Source organism: Oncorhynchus gorbuscha, linkage group LG08 (genome assembly GCF_021184085.1).
Source record: "Oncorhynchus gorbuscha isolate QuinsamMale2020 ecotype Even-year linkage group LG08, OgorEven_v1.0, whole genome shotgun sequence".
In the NCBI taxonomy this organism is placed as follows: domain Eukaryota; kingdom Metazoa; phylum Chordata; class Actinopteri; order Salmoniformes; family Salmonidae; genus Oncorhynchus; species Oncorhynchus gorbuscha.
In genome coordinates, this window is record NC_060180.1 from 58242608 (window position 1) to 58258224 (window position 15617).

At 44.3% G+C, this 15617-nt stretch overlaps 1 protein-coding gene across 1 annotated transcript in view; it reads right to left on the reverse strand.

Annotated features, from left to right (window-relative positions):
* Positions 1-911: 911 nt before the first annotated feature.
* LOC124041905 (vasoactive intestinal polypeptide receptor 2-like) overlaps positions 912-15617 on the reverse strand; it is a 46032-nt gene continuing 31326 nt past the window's right edge. The window contains exons 5-13 of the mRNA XM_046360047.1: positions 14044-14141; positions 13683-13815; positions 13175-13325; positions 12451-12511; positions 12101-12170; positions 8929-9020; positions 4067-4193; positions 3895-3936; positions 912-3483 (exon numbers count right to left, since the gene is read on the reverse strand). Of these exons, the coding sequence (XP_046216003.1) occupies positions 3310-3483; positions 3895-3936; positions 4067-4193; positions 8929-9020; positions 12101-12170; positions 12451-12511; positions 13175-13325; positions 13683-13815; positions 14044-14141 (948 nt within the window). The 3' untranslated portion in view covers positions 912-3309. The remainder of the gene's footprint in view (positions 3484-3894; positions 3937-4066; positions 4194-8928; positions 9021-12100; positions 12171-12450; positions 12512-13174; positions 13326-13682; positions 13816-14043; positions 14142-15617) is intronic.

The following is a 15617-nucleotide window of genomic DNA, read 5'->3' on the forward strand; positions in this document are numbered from 1 at the left end:
GTAATTGTGAAAAATGTTGTTTAAATGTTTTTGGCTAAGGTGTATGTAAACTTCCAAATCCAACTGTACATTACCTGTTTGCAATAATTGCTGAGGAGCCTCTTGTTTTGTCTCTGCTGCTCGACATCCTTGAGTGTAGCCAGTAATGTGGGAGGTTCACTCAAGCTGTAAAGAGGCTTCTCAACAGCTTTGAGGATGAAGTACAACAAGAAGATAACTTTTAGACTGACGGTCACAAAGGAAAAAGAGCAGAAACGTGCTCCGCTCCACCCATTACATTTTTCTATCCAATTTCTCCAGTACGAGCTCACTGTTATGAGTTTACATTTTACCTTTAGGGTTAGAGGTCTCCATATGTGGCTCAAATGTATGCTAATAATGATATTTGGCCTGAGGCCTCTCAGTCTTCATTAAAGCTTTGACACAGATATTTTGCCAAAATATTGTCCCAGAATGAACCCATTCTACTTTTGAAGAAGTAATTAAACCCACTCATTCACATATCCCATCCACTCATATCCCAAATGCAAGAATTACAATCAGGGTGTGTAGAGAAATAGAGTGACTCCAGTGTGGATCAGAGGTTGTTTCTTTCTTGGACAGCATCTTCTCTTCCAATTAGTGCTGCTGCCTCCGCCCCGGAGCAGCTCTGTCAGCTCAGATCATCACAGCGCCTCATCTCAGAGTCAGCGACACGTTCAGCTAGCGTCCCCGAATCCTGGCTTGTGTCCCAATTGGCACCCTGTTCCAAAAATAGTGCACTACCTTGACGCACAATAAGGGGAATAGGGTTCTATTTGGAATGCAGTCCTGGAAACTAAAGTAAGCTGGAGCTCTGACAGTACACCATCTATGAACCAGCAAAAGGGCCAAGGTTTAATCAGAGAACGTTTCTACTGTACAATAGTAACATTTATTTAAGAACTAGTCTCATCAATATGTAAGTCATGAGAAGATTAAATATTGAAGGTCAAGTTTATTCATCATGTGCTCATAACATACATACCCAGACATTAAACAAAGCATCATTCGAAAGCATGTTGCTAATATATAAAAGTGTTTGTTATGCAACCTTAGAGCATGTCCACTGTATAGCGGTGAGAAATCAGCTAATGGAAATATCTCTTGACCATAACGGCAAAAATACATTTTGTTCTCATAAGGACATCAATACATAGCCTGGTTCCAGATCTGTTTATGCTCTTGCCAACTCCATGGCGGTCCATGTAAAGCCAATGACAATGCGCATGACACTTGGCATGAAAACACAAACAGACTGGTGTTCAGGCTCATCAATACAAGGATACATCACTAATGTTCACAAAATGAACACATTAACTGTGGTAGCTATGACATTACTCCACTTCTCCACCTCCTTGGATCTTTAATATACACATAGGATGCACCCTACATGGCACCCTATTCCCTATATTGTCCACTACTTTTGACCAGAGAGGGTCAAAGTAGTGCACCATGTAGGGGATATTGTGCCATTTGGGAAGGAGACAGCAACAGAATGTAGAATAAAATAACTCTAAGATGAAATAGAAAGTATTAGGCACTGTTAACATTTTGATTGACTACATCAATGACAAACATGCAAAAAACACAATCCTGGCAGATTTCTACATGGCAAAAACATGAGTTCGCTCAACATTTGAAATGTCTTCGGAGATCAGGGAATAATAGTACATTTGGGCGGATTTTTCTAGGAAACACAAAAGATGACCGTGTTGGAGCTTAGGTCTCCTTCTCGTATGACCTCAAGTCTAAACATTGTCACCTTGTCAGTGGAAACACCTTTGTGAGGTAATCAGCAGTCATTTCCTATCTGTCTTCCATATCTACACGAAGCACCTGAAATCCCGGTCAGGCTCAGGGTCAGTTTGTTCAGCCGGATGGATGTGTGTATAGCAGTCCAGACAGGAGCATGGATCTACCACAGAACTCATACCTTGAGTTAAAATTTAAATAGACAGCATAGGTACATAACATACAACAGAGATGGCTTTGGTTGGTTGTCTTAGTGAGGAATGAACACACACAAAAGCATAACATACTGTAAAAGATAAAGAGGAAAATTACATTCACATGATACAATACTAACAAGAGATTGTTCATCAATCATGTTGTGGTATGACATTCATGGTGTCTTTGCAGAAAATAATGCTGAGTAATATCTTAGCAAAAATGACATACCAGTACTTTAGACTTTGCAGTAGGTCAATAGACCCTCTAATATACACAATGGTCCTTTACAATTCATCTCCTCTCCTACCTGCTCATATTGTACTTGTTCTCAACTATCTCATTTAATTCTCTATATCCATTTTAATCCTCTCGACGGTAATACAAAGCAACATGAAAAATGTACATACTGTATATCTATCTATACATCTTTGCCATGACAATCCTAGTCTCCTTGTAATCATGTTTGACAAAATTAGATCTACTAGAACCCCAGTTCAGTTCGACAACCCATTGCTTAATTGTTTAAACAGCAAATGAACCATGAAGAAAACTAAATCTATGCTACAGTTGTTTTACATTTACGAAAGTAGATACAATGTTTGACGGTCAAGATGAAACCATTGTTAATTTGAATCCATAAATCTCTTACCCTTTAGTTCTTTTCACTCTGAAAGTCATCACAAATGACTCAAACGATAGTGTTAATGTCCCAAATGACACCCTATTCCCTGTTTAGTGCACTACTTTTGACCAGGGTCCATAGGGCTTTGGTCAAAAGTAGTGCACTATATAGGAAATAGGGTGCCATTTGAGACTCAGATATTAACTTGAAAGACATTGTTCATTTAGACTAGTGTCAGAACACATGGGTAGAGGGCTGCATGAGGTCATTAAGCACAGTGTGAAATCCATTTCACCACAGAGGGAGAGGAAGAGGGAAAGAGAGAGGAAGAGGGAGAGGGAAAGAGAGTGGAAGAAGTATACTAGCCATGCACAGCACTTCACCCTGGCATCGTTTAATGAAAGGTTTATTTAAACTAACCAATGACTTAAAAACATTGGCATTACTGCAGACAGACCAATTTATTCATATCTGTTAAAAATACCCTGTTATGACATCTGCCATAAGTTGCAGGCACAATAAAGGGTACAGGTTTAATAGACACACTCATTAGAAGATCCTAGAGCCATTTCAGTAATTGTTCTGCCAATACTGTGGGCCAACCTAACTTTTTAGTGCCCACAACTGTAGCCTATGCTTGCTGTAGTGTGTATTTAGGCCAATAGCAGAGTTTTATAGCGTTTTAATGGAGACAGATGCCTCTTTACCCGCAGCCCTCACAGTACAGTAGTCTCGGTCTGCAGGAAGGACTGGGCCCGACAGTTACGTTGGAACTGAGCCATGTTCTCTGAGCCGTTTCTGGAGGCTGAGGTGTTGTGCTGGGTGTAGTTTCTGGCCATATGGCAGTTGAGGCATATACTCTGCCATTTTCTCTTCAGTTCCCCTTGAACCTGAAGTAGGAAGATAAATCTCTTAGCACAAAGGGAAAACTAGTCAACATCTGTCAATTCATAGCAATACTATATAATGTTTCAATATAATCCTGTCCTCGTTGATTTACTACAATGAAAATGAAGCAGACAACATGAAGCAGACAACATTTAAAATGTCAATGTTTATCAACTTCTAATACAATACCTCCCTAATTATAAAAAATTATCTTAAATCAGTTAAAACCTTGTTTTCTAAAATAGCTTTTCTTCCCAAATTGACCCAAGGAAGACACTGTGAACACTGATTCACTAATCATTTACACTGCTATTTGTCTTCCTCATTGAGCCATTAGTCCCCAAGGCAACCCTTTAATTAAAGAAAAAAAAAGAAACAACAATTAAGTCAAGAGCTTAAAGACAATGGCTTACCTCACTGTTTAAGAAACAGTACAGGATGACAACCACCAGGCCCTGCCAATAGAACATTAACAGAAAATCCCGTAAATGAGAGACAACCAAAAACACAAACAATTCCCAACAAAACTGCCAAATATAGCCAGAAGATATTATGATTAAATTATGCAAAAATGATCAGTTTTACCTGAAAGGATCCGATAGCGAGGTCAAAGAAGATTTTGTAATCTACCATGGATTCATTGAGAGACACAAAGACAACATAATGGATGCCAAACAGAGGGATCAACAGGAGAGTGGATTTGGCCAACCTCCTGAAAACACACACAATATTACAGAGATACTGTATGCAGGGGACCTAGAGACTACCTAGAGACTACTTATATTCAATAATTACTGTTTAATATAATAATAATTGCTGGTTATACGTCCACAAAACTTTGGTACCGAAACATTGGTGTTTGCCCATTTAAATTATTGAGAGCATGTAGTGCATGCAACTTCCTTACATTTTTTGTTGAGTTGGCACTTCTCTAACTATTTCTGGTGTGCGTCCTCATACTTTTTTGTACATACAGTGCCTTGCGAAAGTATTCGGCCCCCTTGAACTTTGTGACCTTTTGCCACATTTCAGGCTTCAAACATAAAGATATAAAACTGTATTTTTTTGTGAGGAATCATTTACATTTACATTTAAGTCATTTAGCAGACGCTCTTATCCAGAGCGACTTACAAATTGGTGCATTCACCTTATGACATCCAGTGGAACAACCACTTTACAATAGTGCATCTAAATATTTTAAGGGGGGGGGGGTGAGAAGGATTACTTTATCCTATCCTAGGTATTCCTTAAAGAGGTGGGGTTTCAGGTGTCTCCGGAAGGTGGTGATTGACTCCGCTGTCCTGGCGTCGTGAGGGAGTTTGTTCCACCATTGGGGAGCCAGAGCAGCGAACAGTTTTGACTGAGCTGAGCGGGAACTGTACTTCCTCAGTGGTAGGGAGGCGAGCAGGCCAGAGGTGGATGAACGCAGTGCCCTTATTTGGGTGTAGGGCCTGATCAGAGCCTGGAGGTACTGAGGTGCCGTTCCCCTCACAGCTCCGTAGGCAAGCACCATGGTCTTGTAGCGGATGCGAGCTTCAACTGGAAGCCAGTGGAGAGAGCGGAGGAGCGGGGTGACGTGAGAGAACTTGGGAAGGTTGAACACTAGACGGGCTGCAGCGTTCTGGATGAGTTGTAGGGGTTTAATGGCACAGGCAGGGAGCCCAGCCAACAGCGAGTTGCAGTAATCCAGACGGGAGATGACAAGTGCCTGGATTAGGACCTGCGCCGCTTCCTGTGTGAGGCAGGGTCGTACTCTGCGGATGTTGTAGAGCATGAACCTACAGGAACGGGCCACCGCCTTGATGTTAGTTGAGAACGACAGTTTGTTGTCCAGGATCACGCCAAGGTTCTTAGCGCTCTGGGAGGAGGACACAATGGAGTTGTCAACCGTGATGGCGAGATCATGGAACGGGCAGTCCTTCCCCGGGAGGAAGAGCAGCTCCGTCTTGCCGAAGTTCAGCTTGAGGTGGTGATCCGTCATCCACACTGATATGTCTGCCAGACATGCAGAGATGCGATTCGCCACCTGGTCATCAGAAGGGGGAAAGGAGAAGATTAATTGTGTGTCGTCTGCATAGCAATGATAGGAGAGACCATGTGAGGTTATGACAGAGCCAAGTGACTTGGTGTATAGCGAGAATAGGAGAGGGCCTAGAACAGAGCCCTGGGGGACACCAGTGGTGAGAGCGCGTGGTGAGGAGACAGATTCTCGCCACGCCACCTGGTAGGAGCGACCTGTCAGGTAGGACGCAATCCAAGCGTGGGCCGCGCCGGAGATGCCCAACTCGGAGAGGGTGGAGAGGAGGATCTGATGGTTCACAGTATCGAAGGCAGCCGATAGGTCTAGAAGGATGAGAGCAGAGGAGAGAGAGTTAGCTTTAGCGGTGCGGAGCGCCTCCGTGATACAGAGAAGAGCAGTCTCAGTTGAATGACTAGTCTTGAAACCTGACTGATTTGGATCAAGAAGGTCATTCTGAGAGAGATAGCGGGAGAGCTGACCAAGGACGGCACGTTCAAGAGTTTTGGAGAGAAAAGAAAGAAGGGATACTGGTCTGTAGTTGTTGACATCGGAGGGATCGAGTGTAGGTTTTTTCAGAAGGGGTGCAACTCTCGCTCTCTTGAAGACGGAAGGGACGTAGCCAGCGGTCAGGGATAAGTTGATGAGCGAGGTGAGGTAAGGGAGAAGGTCTCCGGAAATGGTCTGGAGAAGAGAGGAGGGGATAGGGTCGAGCGGGCAGGTTGTTGGGCGGCCGGCCGTCACAAGACGCGAGATTTCATCTGAGAGAGAGGGGGAAAGAGGTCAGAGCACAGGGTAGGGCAGTGTGAGCAGAACCAGCGGTGTTGTTTGACTTAGCAAACGAGGATCGGATGTCGTCGATCTTCTTTTCAAAATGGTTGACGAAGTCATCTGTAGAGAGGGAGGAGGGGGGGGAGGGGGAGGAGGATTCAGGAGGGAGGAGAATGTGGCAAAGAGCTTCCTAGGGTTAGAGGCAGATGCTTGGAATTTAGAGTGGTAGAAAGTGGCTTTAGCAGCAGAGACAGAGGAGGAAAATGTAGAGAGGAGGGAGTGAAAGGATGCCAGGTCCGCAGGGAGGCGAGTTTTCCTCCATTTCCGCTCGGCCTTCCGGAGCCCTGTTCTGTGAGCTCGCATTGAGTCGTCAAGCCACGGAGCGGGAGGGGAGGACCGAGCCGGCCTGGAAGATAGGGGACATAGAGAGTCAAAGGATGCAGAAAGGGAGGAGAGGAGGGTTGAGGAGGCAGAATCAGGAGATAGGTTGGAGAAGGTTTGAGCAGAGGGAAGAGATGATAGGATGGAAGAGGAGAGAGTAGCGGGGGAGAGAGAGCGAAGGTTGGGACGGCGCGATACCATCCGAGTAGGGGCAGTGTGGGAAGTGTTGGATGAGAGCGAGAGGGAAAAGGATACAAGGTAGTGGTCGGAGACTTGGAGGGGAGTTGCAATGAGGTTAGTGGAAGAACAGCATCTAGTAAAGATGAGGTCGAGCGTATTGCCTGCCTTGTGAGTAGGGGGGAAGGTGAGAGGGTGAGGTCAAAAGAGGAGAGGAGTGGAAAGAAGGAGGCAGAGAGGAATGAGTCAAAGGTAGACGTGGGGAGGTTAAAGTCGCCCAGAACTGTGAGAGGTGAGCCGTCCTCAGGAAAGGAGCTTATCAAGGCATCAAGCTCATTGATGAACTCTCCGAGGGACCTGGAGGGCGATAAATGATAAGGATGTTAAGCTTGAAAGGGCTGGTAACTGTGACAGCATGAAATTCAAAGGAGGCGATAGACAGATGGGTAAGGGGAGAAAGAGAGAATGACCACATGGGAGAGATAAGGATCCCTATGCCACCACCCCGCTGACCAGAAGCTCTCGGGGTGTGCGAGAACACGTGGGCGGACGAAGAGAGAGCAGTAGGAGTAGCAGTGTTATCTGTGGTGATCCATGTTTCTGTCAGTGCCAAGAAGTCGAGGGACTGGAGGGAGGCATAGGCTGAGATGAACTCTGCCTTGTTGGCTGCAGATCGGCAGTTCCAGAGGCTACCGGAGACTGAATAATTTTGCACACCCAATTTTTCAGTTTTTGATTTGTTAAAAAAGTTTGAAATATCCAATAACTGTTGTTCCACTTCATGATTGTGTCCCACTTGTTGATTCATCACAAAAAAATACAGTTTTATATCTTTATGTTTGAAGCCTGAAATGTGGCAAAAGGTCGCAAAGTTCAAGGGAGCCGAATACTTTCGCAAGGCACTGTATACACATCAATGGAATACGTAAGGGATAATCAATAAGGGGCTGTGCCAGTGCACGTCAGGCAGTGGAGGCTGGTGAGAGGAGGACGGCTCATAATGGTGTGTAATGGCTGGAATGAAGTGGTATCAAACACGTGTTTGATGCCATTCCATTCCAGCCATTATTATGAGCCGTCCTCCCCTCACCAGCCTCCACTGATGTCAGGTCAACATCACACCCGGCATCATGGTTTATTTCCACATTCCCATGTTGATGATCTCTTTACATAAAGCATGTCTGGAGTCTCTCTAGAATCCCATAAATATGCAGCTCAATAACGTGCAATGTGTATAGAGTGTCATAGGAAATATCCTACCAACAAAAAGGCACCCAAAATAAACCGGAGTTTTTAATCTAAGTTTTTACCCATCATTCCACAGCCTTTTGCCACAAGAGCAGACATTCAGATTTACATATATTCTTAGGGATATATTTCTCCGAAGAAGCAGCATCTTAGCCTTTCTAAAGCCTCAACAGACTGCACAGATTACAGAGTGTATTAGTCCCTTTTGGTGATGCTACCCTTCTGGCTGAGAGAATTTCTTCAGAAGATTTTCAGGGAAGCAGATAGTCATCAGCAGACTGGTCTGAACTCAGGGATGGCTGGCTTTGTGCTGCAGTGAGAGTAAAGGCTGCATCCCAAATGGCCCCCTTTTCCCTATATAGTGCACTACTTTTTACCAGAGGCCTTTGGACCCTGTAGGGAATAGGGTGCCATTTGAAATGCCTCCTAAATCGTTAAGGGATACTGACTGCCAAGTGCCAACCTGTGATTCTTAGCACTAAGGTGGATTATGCTGTAACAATAGACACCAGCTCATCCAGTCTTAGCATCACCACCTGCCTCTTATCCCTAAAATCCCTTCGCTGAACAGATGGTAATATTTCTCCCTGAAGGCAAAGGCGTGCTGTGATGACCACCTCTATAGCTTAGCCTGAATCTTGCGTCACTCAGCAGTCTGCACTATAGAACACCTTCAGGCTGCATGTCTTTGGCCTGAGAAGGCAACGAAAATACCACGTCAGTGGCATGCAATTGTATCCTGTGGCATTTAAGTGTGGTGACATAGGAATGTTGACACACTCCTTTGTTGAGTACTCATTGTCTTTTGCCTGAGTTAAGTAACACATGCCTACTTGGATACAAGAGCACATACCTGTATTGTGACTGGTCGTTGCCACCCACATCAGGACACCTCAGTTTCTGAACCAGGATTCTTATAATACTGATGAACAGGAGGAAGTTCACCTGGAAAGCCAGTCAACAGACATGATATATAATATCATATAAATATGACACATATTTGTATATTTAGTCAAATTTGTTCACTGCATTGCTTTTGAAGGGCATTTAGGTCATCTATGACCAGTAATGGTATACATTTGAGGGAAATGTGATGCAATCAGATAAGAGGGAACAGTAGAAGCCGTCACATATAAATCCCTTGCTGTAAAGCCCTCAGAAATGTTATCCTAACTATAAAGCCCTCATAGACGTTATCCTGACCAACTGGCCCTCCAAATACACCTCCGCTGTCTTCAATCAGGATCTCAGCGACCACTGCCTCATTGCCTGTATCCGTTACGGGTCCGCAGGCAAACAACCACCCCTCATCACTGTCAAACGCTCCTAAAACACTTCTGCGAGCAGGCCTTTCTAATCGACCTGGCCCGGGTATCCTGGAAGGATATTGACCTCATCCCGTCAGTTGAGGATGCCTGGTCATTCTTTAAATGTAACTTCCTCACCATCTTAGATAAGCATGCTCCGTTCAAAAAATGCAGAACTAAGAACAGATATAGCCCTTGGTTCACTCCAGACCTGACTGCTCTTGACCAGCACAAAAACATCCTGTGGCGGACTGCAATAGCATCGAATAGTCCCTGCGATATGCAACTGTTCAGGGAAGTCAGGAATCAATACACGCAGTCAGTCAGGAAAGCAAAGGGTAGCTTTTCAAGCAGAAATGTGCATACTGTAGCTCTAACTCCAAAAAGTTCTGGGACACTGTAAAGTCAATGGAGAACAAGAGCACCCCCTCCCAGCTGCCCACTGCACTGAGGCAAGGTAACACAGTCACCACTGATAAATCCATGATAATCGAAAACTTCAACAAGCATTTCTCAACGGCTGGCCATGCCTTCCTCCTGGCTACTCCAACCTCGGCCAACAGCCCCCGCCCCCCGCCCCCCCCCCCGCAGCTACTCGCCCAAGCCTCCCCAGCTTCTCCTTTACCCAAATCCAGAAGCAGATGTTCTGAAAGAGCTGCAAAACCTGGACCAGTACAAATCAGCTGGGCTTGATAATCTCAACCCTCAATTTCTGAAACTATCCGCCGCCATTGTCGCAACCCCTATTCCCAGCCTATACAACCTCTTTCATATCGTCTGAGATCCCCAAGGATTGGGAAAGCTGCCGCAGTCATCCCCCTCTTCAAAAGGGGGAGACACCCTAGACCCAAACTGTTACAGACCTATATCTATCCTCCTATCTAAGGTCTTCGAAAGCCTAGTCAACAAACAGATCACTGACCATCTCGAATCCCACCGTACCTTCTCCGCTGTGCAATCTGGTTTCCGAGCCGGTTACGGGTGCACCTCAGCCACGCTCAAGGTACTAAATGATATCATAACCGCCATCGATAAAAGACAGTACTGTGCAGCCGTCTTCATCGACCTGGCCAAGGCTTTCGACTCTGTCAATCACCATATTCTTATCGGCAGACTCAGTAGCCTCGGTTTTTCTAATGACTGCCTTGCCTCGTTCACCAACTACTTTGCAGACAGAGTTCAGTGTGTCAAATCGGAGGGCATGTTGTCCGGTCCTCTGGCAGTCTCTATGGGGGTGCCACAGGGTTGAATTCTCAGGCCGACTCTTTTCTCTGTATATATCAATGATATTGCTCTTGCTGCGGGCGATTCCCTGATCCACCTCTATGCCGACGACACCATTCTGTATACTTCTGGCCCTTCCTTGGACACTGTGCTATCTAACCTTAAAAACAAGCTTCAATGCCATACAACACGCCTTCCGTGGCCTCCAACTGCTCTTAAACACTAGTAAAACCAAATGCATGCTTTTCAACCGTTCGCTGCCTGCACCCGCATGCCTGACTAGCATCACCACCCTGGATGGTTCCGACCTAGAATATGTGGACATCTATAAGTACCTAGGTGTCTGGCTAGACTGTAAACTCTCCTTCCAGACTCATATCAAACATCTCCAATCTAAAATCAAATCTAGAGTCGGCTTTCTATTCCGCAACAAAGTCTCCTTCACTCACGCCGCCAAACTTACCCTAGTAAAACTGACTATCCTACCGATCCTCGACTTCGGCGATGTCATCTACAAAATAGCTTCCAATACTCTACTCAGCAAACTGGATGCAGTTTATCACAGTGCCATCCGTTTTGTTACTACAGCACCTTATACCACCCACCACTGCGACCTGTATGCTCTAGTCGGCTGGTCCTCACTACATATTCGTCGCCAGACCCTCTGGCTCCAGGTCATCTACAAATCCATGCTAGGTAAAGCTCCGCCTTATCTCTGTTCACTGGCCACGATGGCAACACCCACCCGTAGCACGCGCTCCAGGAGGTGTATCTCACTGATCATCCCTAAAGCCAACACCTCATTTGGCCGCCTTTCCTTCCAGTTCTCTGCTGCCTGTGACTGGAACGAATTGCAAAAATCGCTGAAGTTGGCCTACCTCCTCATGCCTTTTGCACACAATGTATATAGACTCTTTTTTCCTACTGTGTTATTGACTTGTTTATTGTTTACTCCCATGTGTAACTCTGTGTTGTTGTCTGTTCACACTGCTATGCTTTATCTTGGCCAGGTCGCAGTTGTAAATGAGAACTTATTCTCAACTAGCCTACCTGGTTAAATAAAAATAATAAGAACTATGTTTGGACAGGAGAAATGTCGATAAAGCCAGGATCAACCTTGAATTATATCCAGTAACTGCATTAATTCACATGCATGCAGAGTAACTACATAAATGTAGCATGCTCTTGCTATTACAGTCCTATCAGCTCCCAGTATGCGCTAGATTGACAGATCTGAATATTCTCTGTCTGCATCCCAAATGGAAACCTATTCCCTTTTCAGAGCACTGCCTTTGAGCAGGGCCCATAAGGCTCTGGTCAATAGTAGTGCACTATATAGGGAATGAGTGCCATTTGAGACGCATCCTCTGTATGACATTTACTTATCTGGACACCTGTTTAGTTAATGCCTGGATATAGCAGCAGTTGGATCCTGCATGTGGTAAAGGGAATTACAGCAGCAGCAATGGGTCAGGATAGATGTTGGATACCCACCATGATGGAGATTCCTATGGGCACATTGATCACCCACATTGGGATTGGGTTATCATTCTGTTCCCAGCAGCTGAAGAAATAGGTAAAACCTACATGAGAATGTTAGTAAACACGTTCCATGCATCCCTGCCCATACTTATCTAGGCACAGCACGTTGTGCTGGTCAAATTTATTTGAGCATTAAATCGAAATGATAAAGGTTGCCAAATGCTTGATTAATTTGATAATCACATGAATCTGAAGTCACAGATTATAACATGCAAACCAAGACAAACATCGGTCTGGCAATCACATAGGAAAAGAATCCAACACATCAATCATGTACATTTATGATTTCCAAGGTAACTCACCCAGTATCCTCATAATAAACCCTTGCAATAGCCCATGCAGAAACAAACACTGTTGGGATTCCTGAAACAGAGAGGAGAATACATCTGAAAGTATAAATTGATTGAATGTACTGTATGCTCCTCACTGTTGTTGATACATTGCACACAGTATATATTAATGATTATAAACTGGGTGGTTCGAGCCCTGAATGCTGATTGGCTGAAAGCTGTTGTATATTAAACCGTGTACCACATTGCGTTGTGCATAAGAACAGCCCTTAGCCATGGTATATTGGCCATACAACACAACCCCTAATGTCTTATTGCTTAATTATAAACTGGGTGGTTCGAGCTCTGAATTCTGATTGGCTGACAGCTGTTGTATATTAAACCATGTACCACATTGCGTTGTGCATAAGAACAGCCCTTAGCCGTGGTATATTGGCCATACAACACAACCCCTCATGTCTTATTGCTTAATTATAAACTGGGTGGTTCAAGCTCTGAATTCTGATTGGCTGACAGCCGTTGTATATCAGACCAAGGGTATGACAAAACATTTATTTTTAATGCTCTAATTACGTTAATAACCAATAAGGTACCTCGGGAGTATGTGATATATGGCCAATATACCACGGCTAAGGGCTATGTCCAGGCACTCGCGTTGCGCATAAGAACAGTTCTTAGCCATGGTATTTTGGCCATATACCACACCCCCTCAGGACTTTTTGCTTAAGTAGCTTACCCCAGCCAATGAGAAGGTAAACGATGAAGTGCCTATTTTCAGAGAAGATGACAATCAGCAGCATATGGAGGTAGAGGCCCTCAACCAGCAACCAGAAGAAGTTGGCCATGATAAAGTAGTGAAAAATCACCAGGCTCGCCTTGCATCCAATCTGGAACAACATTGTAGTACATCACTTGTGCTGCTATACAAAGAGAAATTACCAGACACTCAACACAAAGAACAAACGTGTGTGTCTATATGGAAACTGAATTCCATGTCCTTATTCTGATACATGAAGAAGTGGAAAACACACATTTCTAAAGTATACCCACACAAACATAATCAGCGTGAACTGAAGGTACAATAACCAAAATGTGTCCAATGGAAACTGAATTCTGTACCTCAATCTCAAAGAATAAGTGAAAGAAACATGTTTCCAACAAATCTGTACAAATACTTATCAGTCTGAATTGTGAATGAACTATAAGAACCAGAGATATGCAGGCTGATAAACCTCCTGGCTCACCAGTGAAGGCAGCTCAGAACACTGATTGCTGCGAGAGAAGAGGATGTCGTCCTTCACAAGGACCGCCACCGCCCTCAGGATGAAGGAAAAGAACAGGTTGAGGTGAATGTAGTTCCTCGTGCAGTGGAGTTTTCTATAGAGGGGGTGGCAGAGGTAATTATTAAGCAGAGGATCTCTGGTGTGTTGATCCAATACCCTGCTGCTCTGAACAGAGGGTGTTCTCTACTGTACATAACTAAGGCTGTGTCCCAAGTGCCACCCTATTTCGTATATTAAGAACTAATTATGACCAGGGCCCTTGGCAAAAGTAGTGCGCTATATAGGGAATAGGGTGCCATTTGGGATGCATCCTAACTCTCACCTGAATACACAGAGGATGGCGCTCCCGGTTGTGAGGGCGATCAAAGACAAACTGTGGCCCAGGGTGTACAGAGTCTTCACCACCATAAAGAAGACCAGCTATAGGAGAGAGAACAAACAGTACAGTTATTGGCAGTATCAAAGCTGTATATATTCAATTCAATTAAATGTTTTCAAAAACTATGGGCAATTACTTCAACATACATAGAAGCCAAGTTAGAATAAAGAACATGTGCAAGTCATGTGCAATATCAACATTGTGTGTACTTTCAGAATGTACTTGATTCTAACATCAAATGAATAACAAGGAAGGACAGATTATAGGTTGTAATAGTTTTTAAACATCCTCAGCAGGTAAACATATCATTACAAATACTAAACCATTCTTCCATGAAACTGGCATGCGTCAGCAAATCCAACTCCTTCAATTCTATCAATCAATCAAATGTATTTAATAAAGCACATCAGCAGTTGTCACAAAGTGCTTTACAGATACCCAGGCTAAAATCCCAAAGAGCAAGCAAGCAATGCAGAGGCAGTAGCACAGTGGCTAGGAAAAATCCCCTAGAAGGCAGGGAAAAAACCTAGAGTGGAACCAGGCTCCGATGGGGTTGCCAGTCCTGTTCTGTCACGCCCTGATCTCTCCAGGTGTCGCTTATTTCCCCCGGTGTATTTATCCCTGTGTTTCCTGTCTCTCTGTTGCCAGTTCTTCTTGTCAAGTCAACCAGCATGGGTTTTCCCGTGCTCCTGCTTTTTCTTATCTCGTCTCTCTCTTTTGCTAGCCCTACACACTGATTCAAAGGGATTTACTATGTCATTAAAAGGATCTGCGTGAGCAGAGGTAGGAAAAGCAGAGGTACAGAATCATTGAGCCATTTTGAGAGAGACTCCTTTTCAAACTCACAAAAGTGTACTGTAGAGATGGGCGAAAGAAAGTGCTTCTACTGCTAAATAATTTCAACCCGCTCAAAGGGTGATTCACAGGTTGATTCAAAGAGATTGAAATCTTAAAAGGACCTGTGTGAATCTGCTCTCTAATATTGTTTCCCCAGGAAATGTGTCAAATGTTTGATTTCCACCTTTTTACCACTGTCTAGTGAAAAACAGTGACTTTCTTGAAAACGTCAGACAAGGACCCTAACAACGCACCAACCCTCCCCAGTTTGAGGTAGGGCCAAATGTACATTATCTTACGAAAACAATCATTCTCTCTAAAAGCATGGAGAGAGCTCCTGTTCTGCAGCGACCTCTTCTACACCTGCACTTCACACTATCCAATGCTCATTGTTCTTCAAAATGTGCATGCGCGCACAAGACATTTGATATGACATCAGTCCTTGTTTTAGTTATTCTAAAATATACAGCACGTTTTAACATCACATCCTAAGTGCCCTTCAAATATAACTATAAGAAAAAGTTATCCAGCCAAAGTTGAGGTTACAAGGCCTGGTCCCAGATCTGTTTGTGCTCCTGCCAACTCCACTGCTGCCATTGTGTATTTGTATTTATTATGGATCCCCATTAACTGCTGCAAAGGCAATAGCTACTCTTCGTGGGGTCCAGCAAAATTAAGGC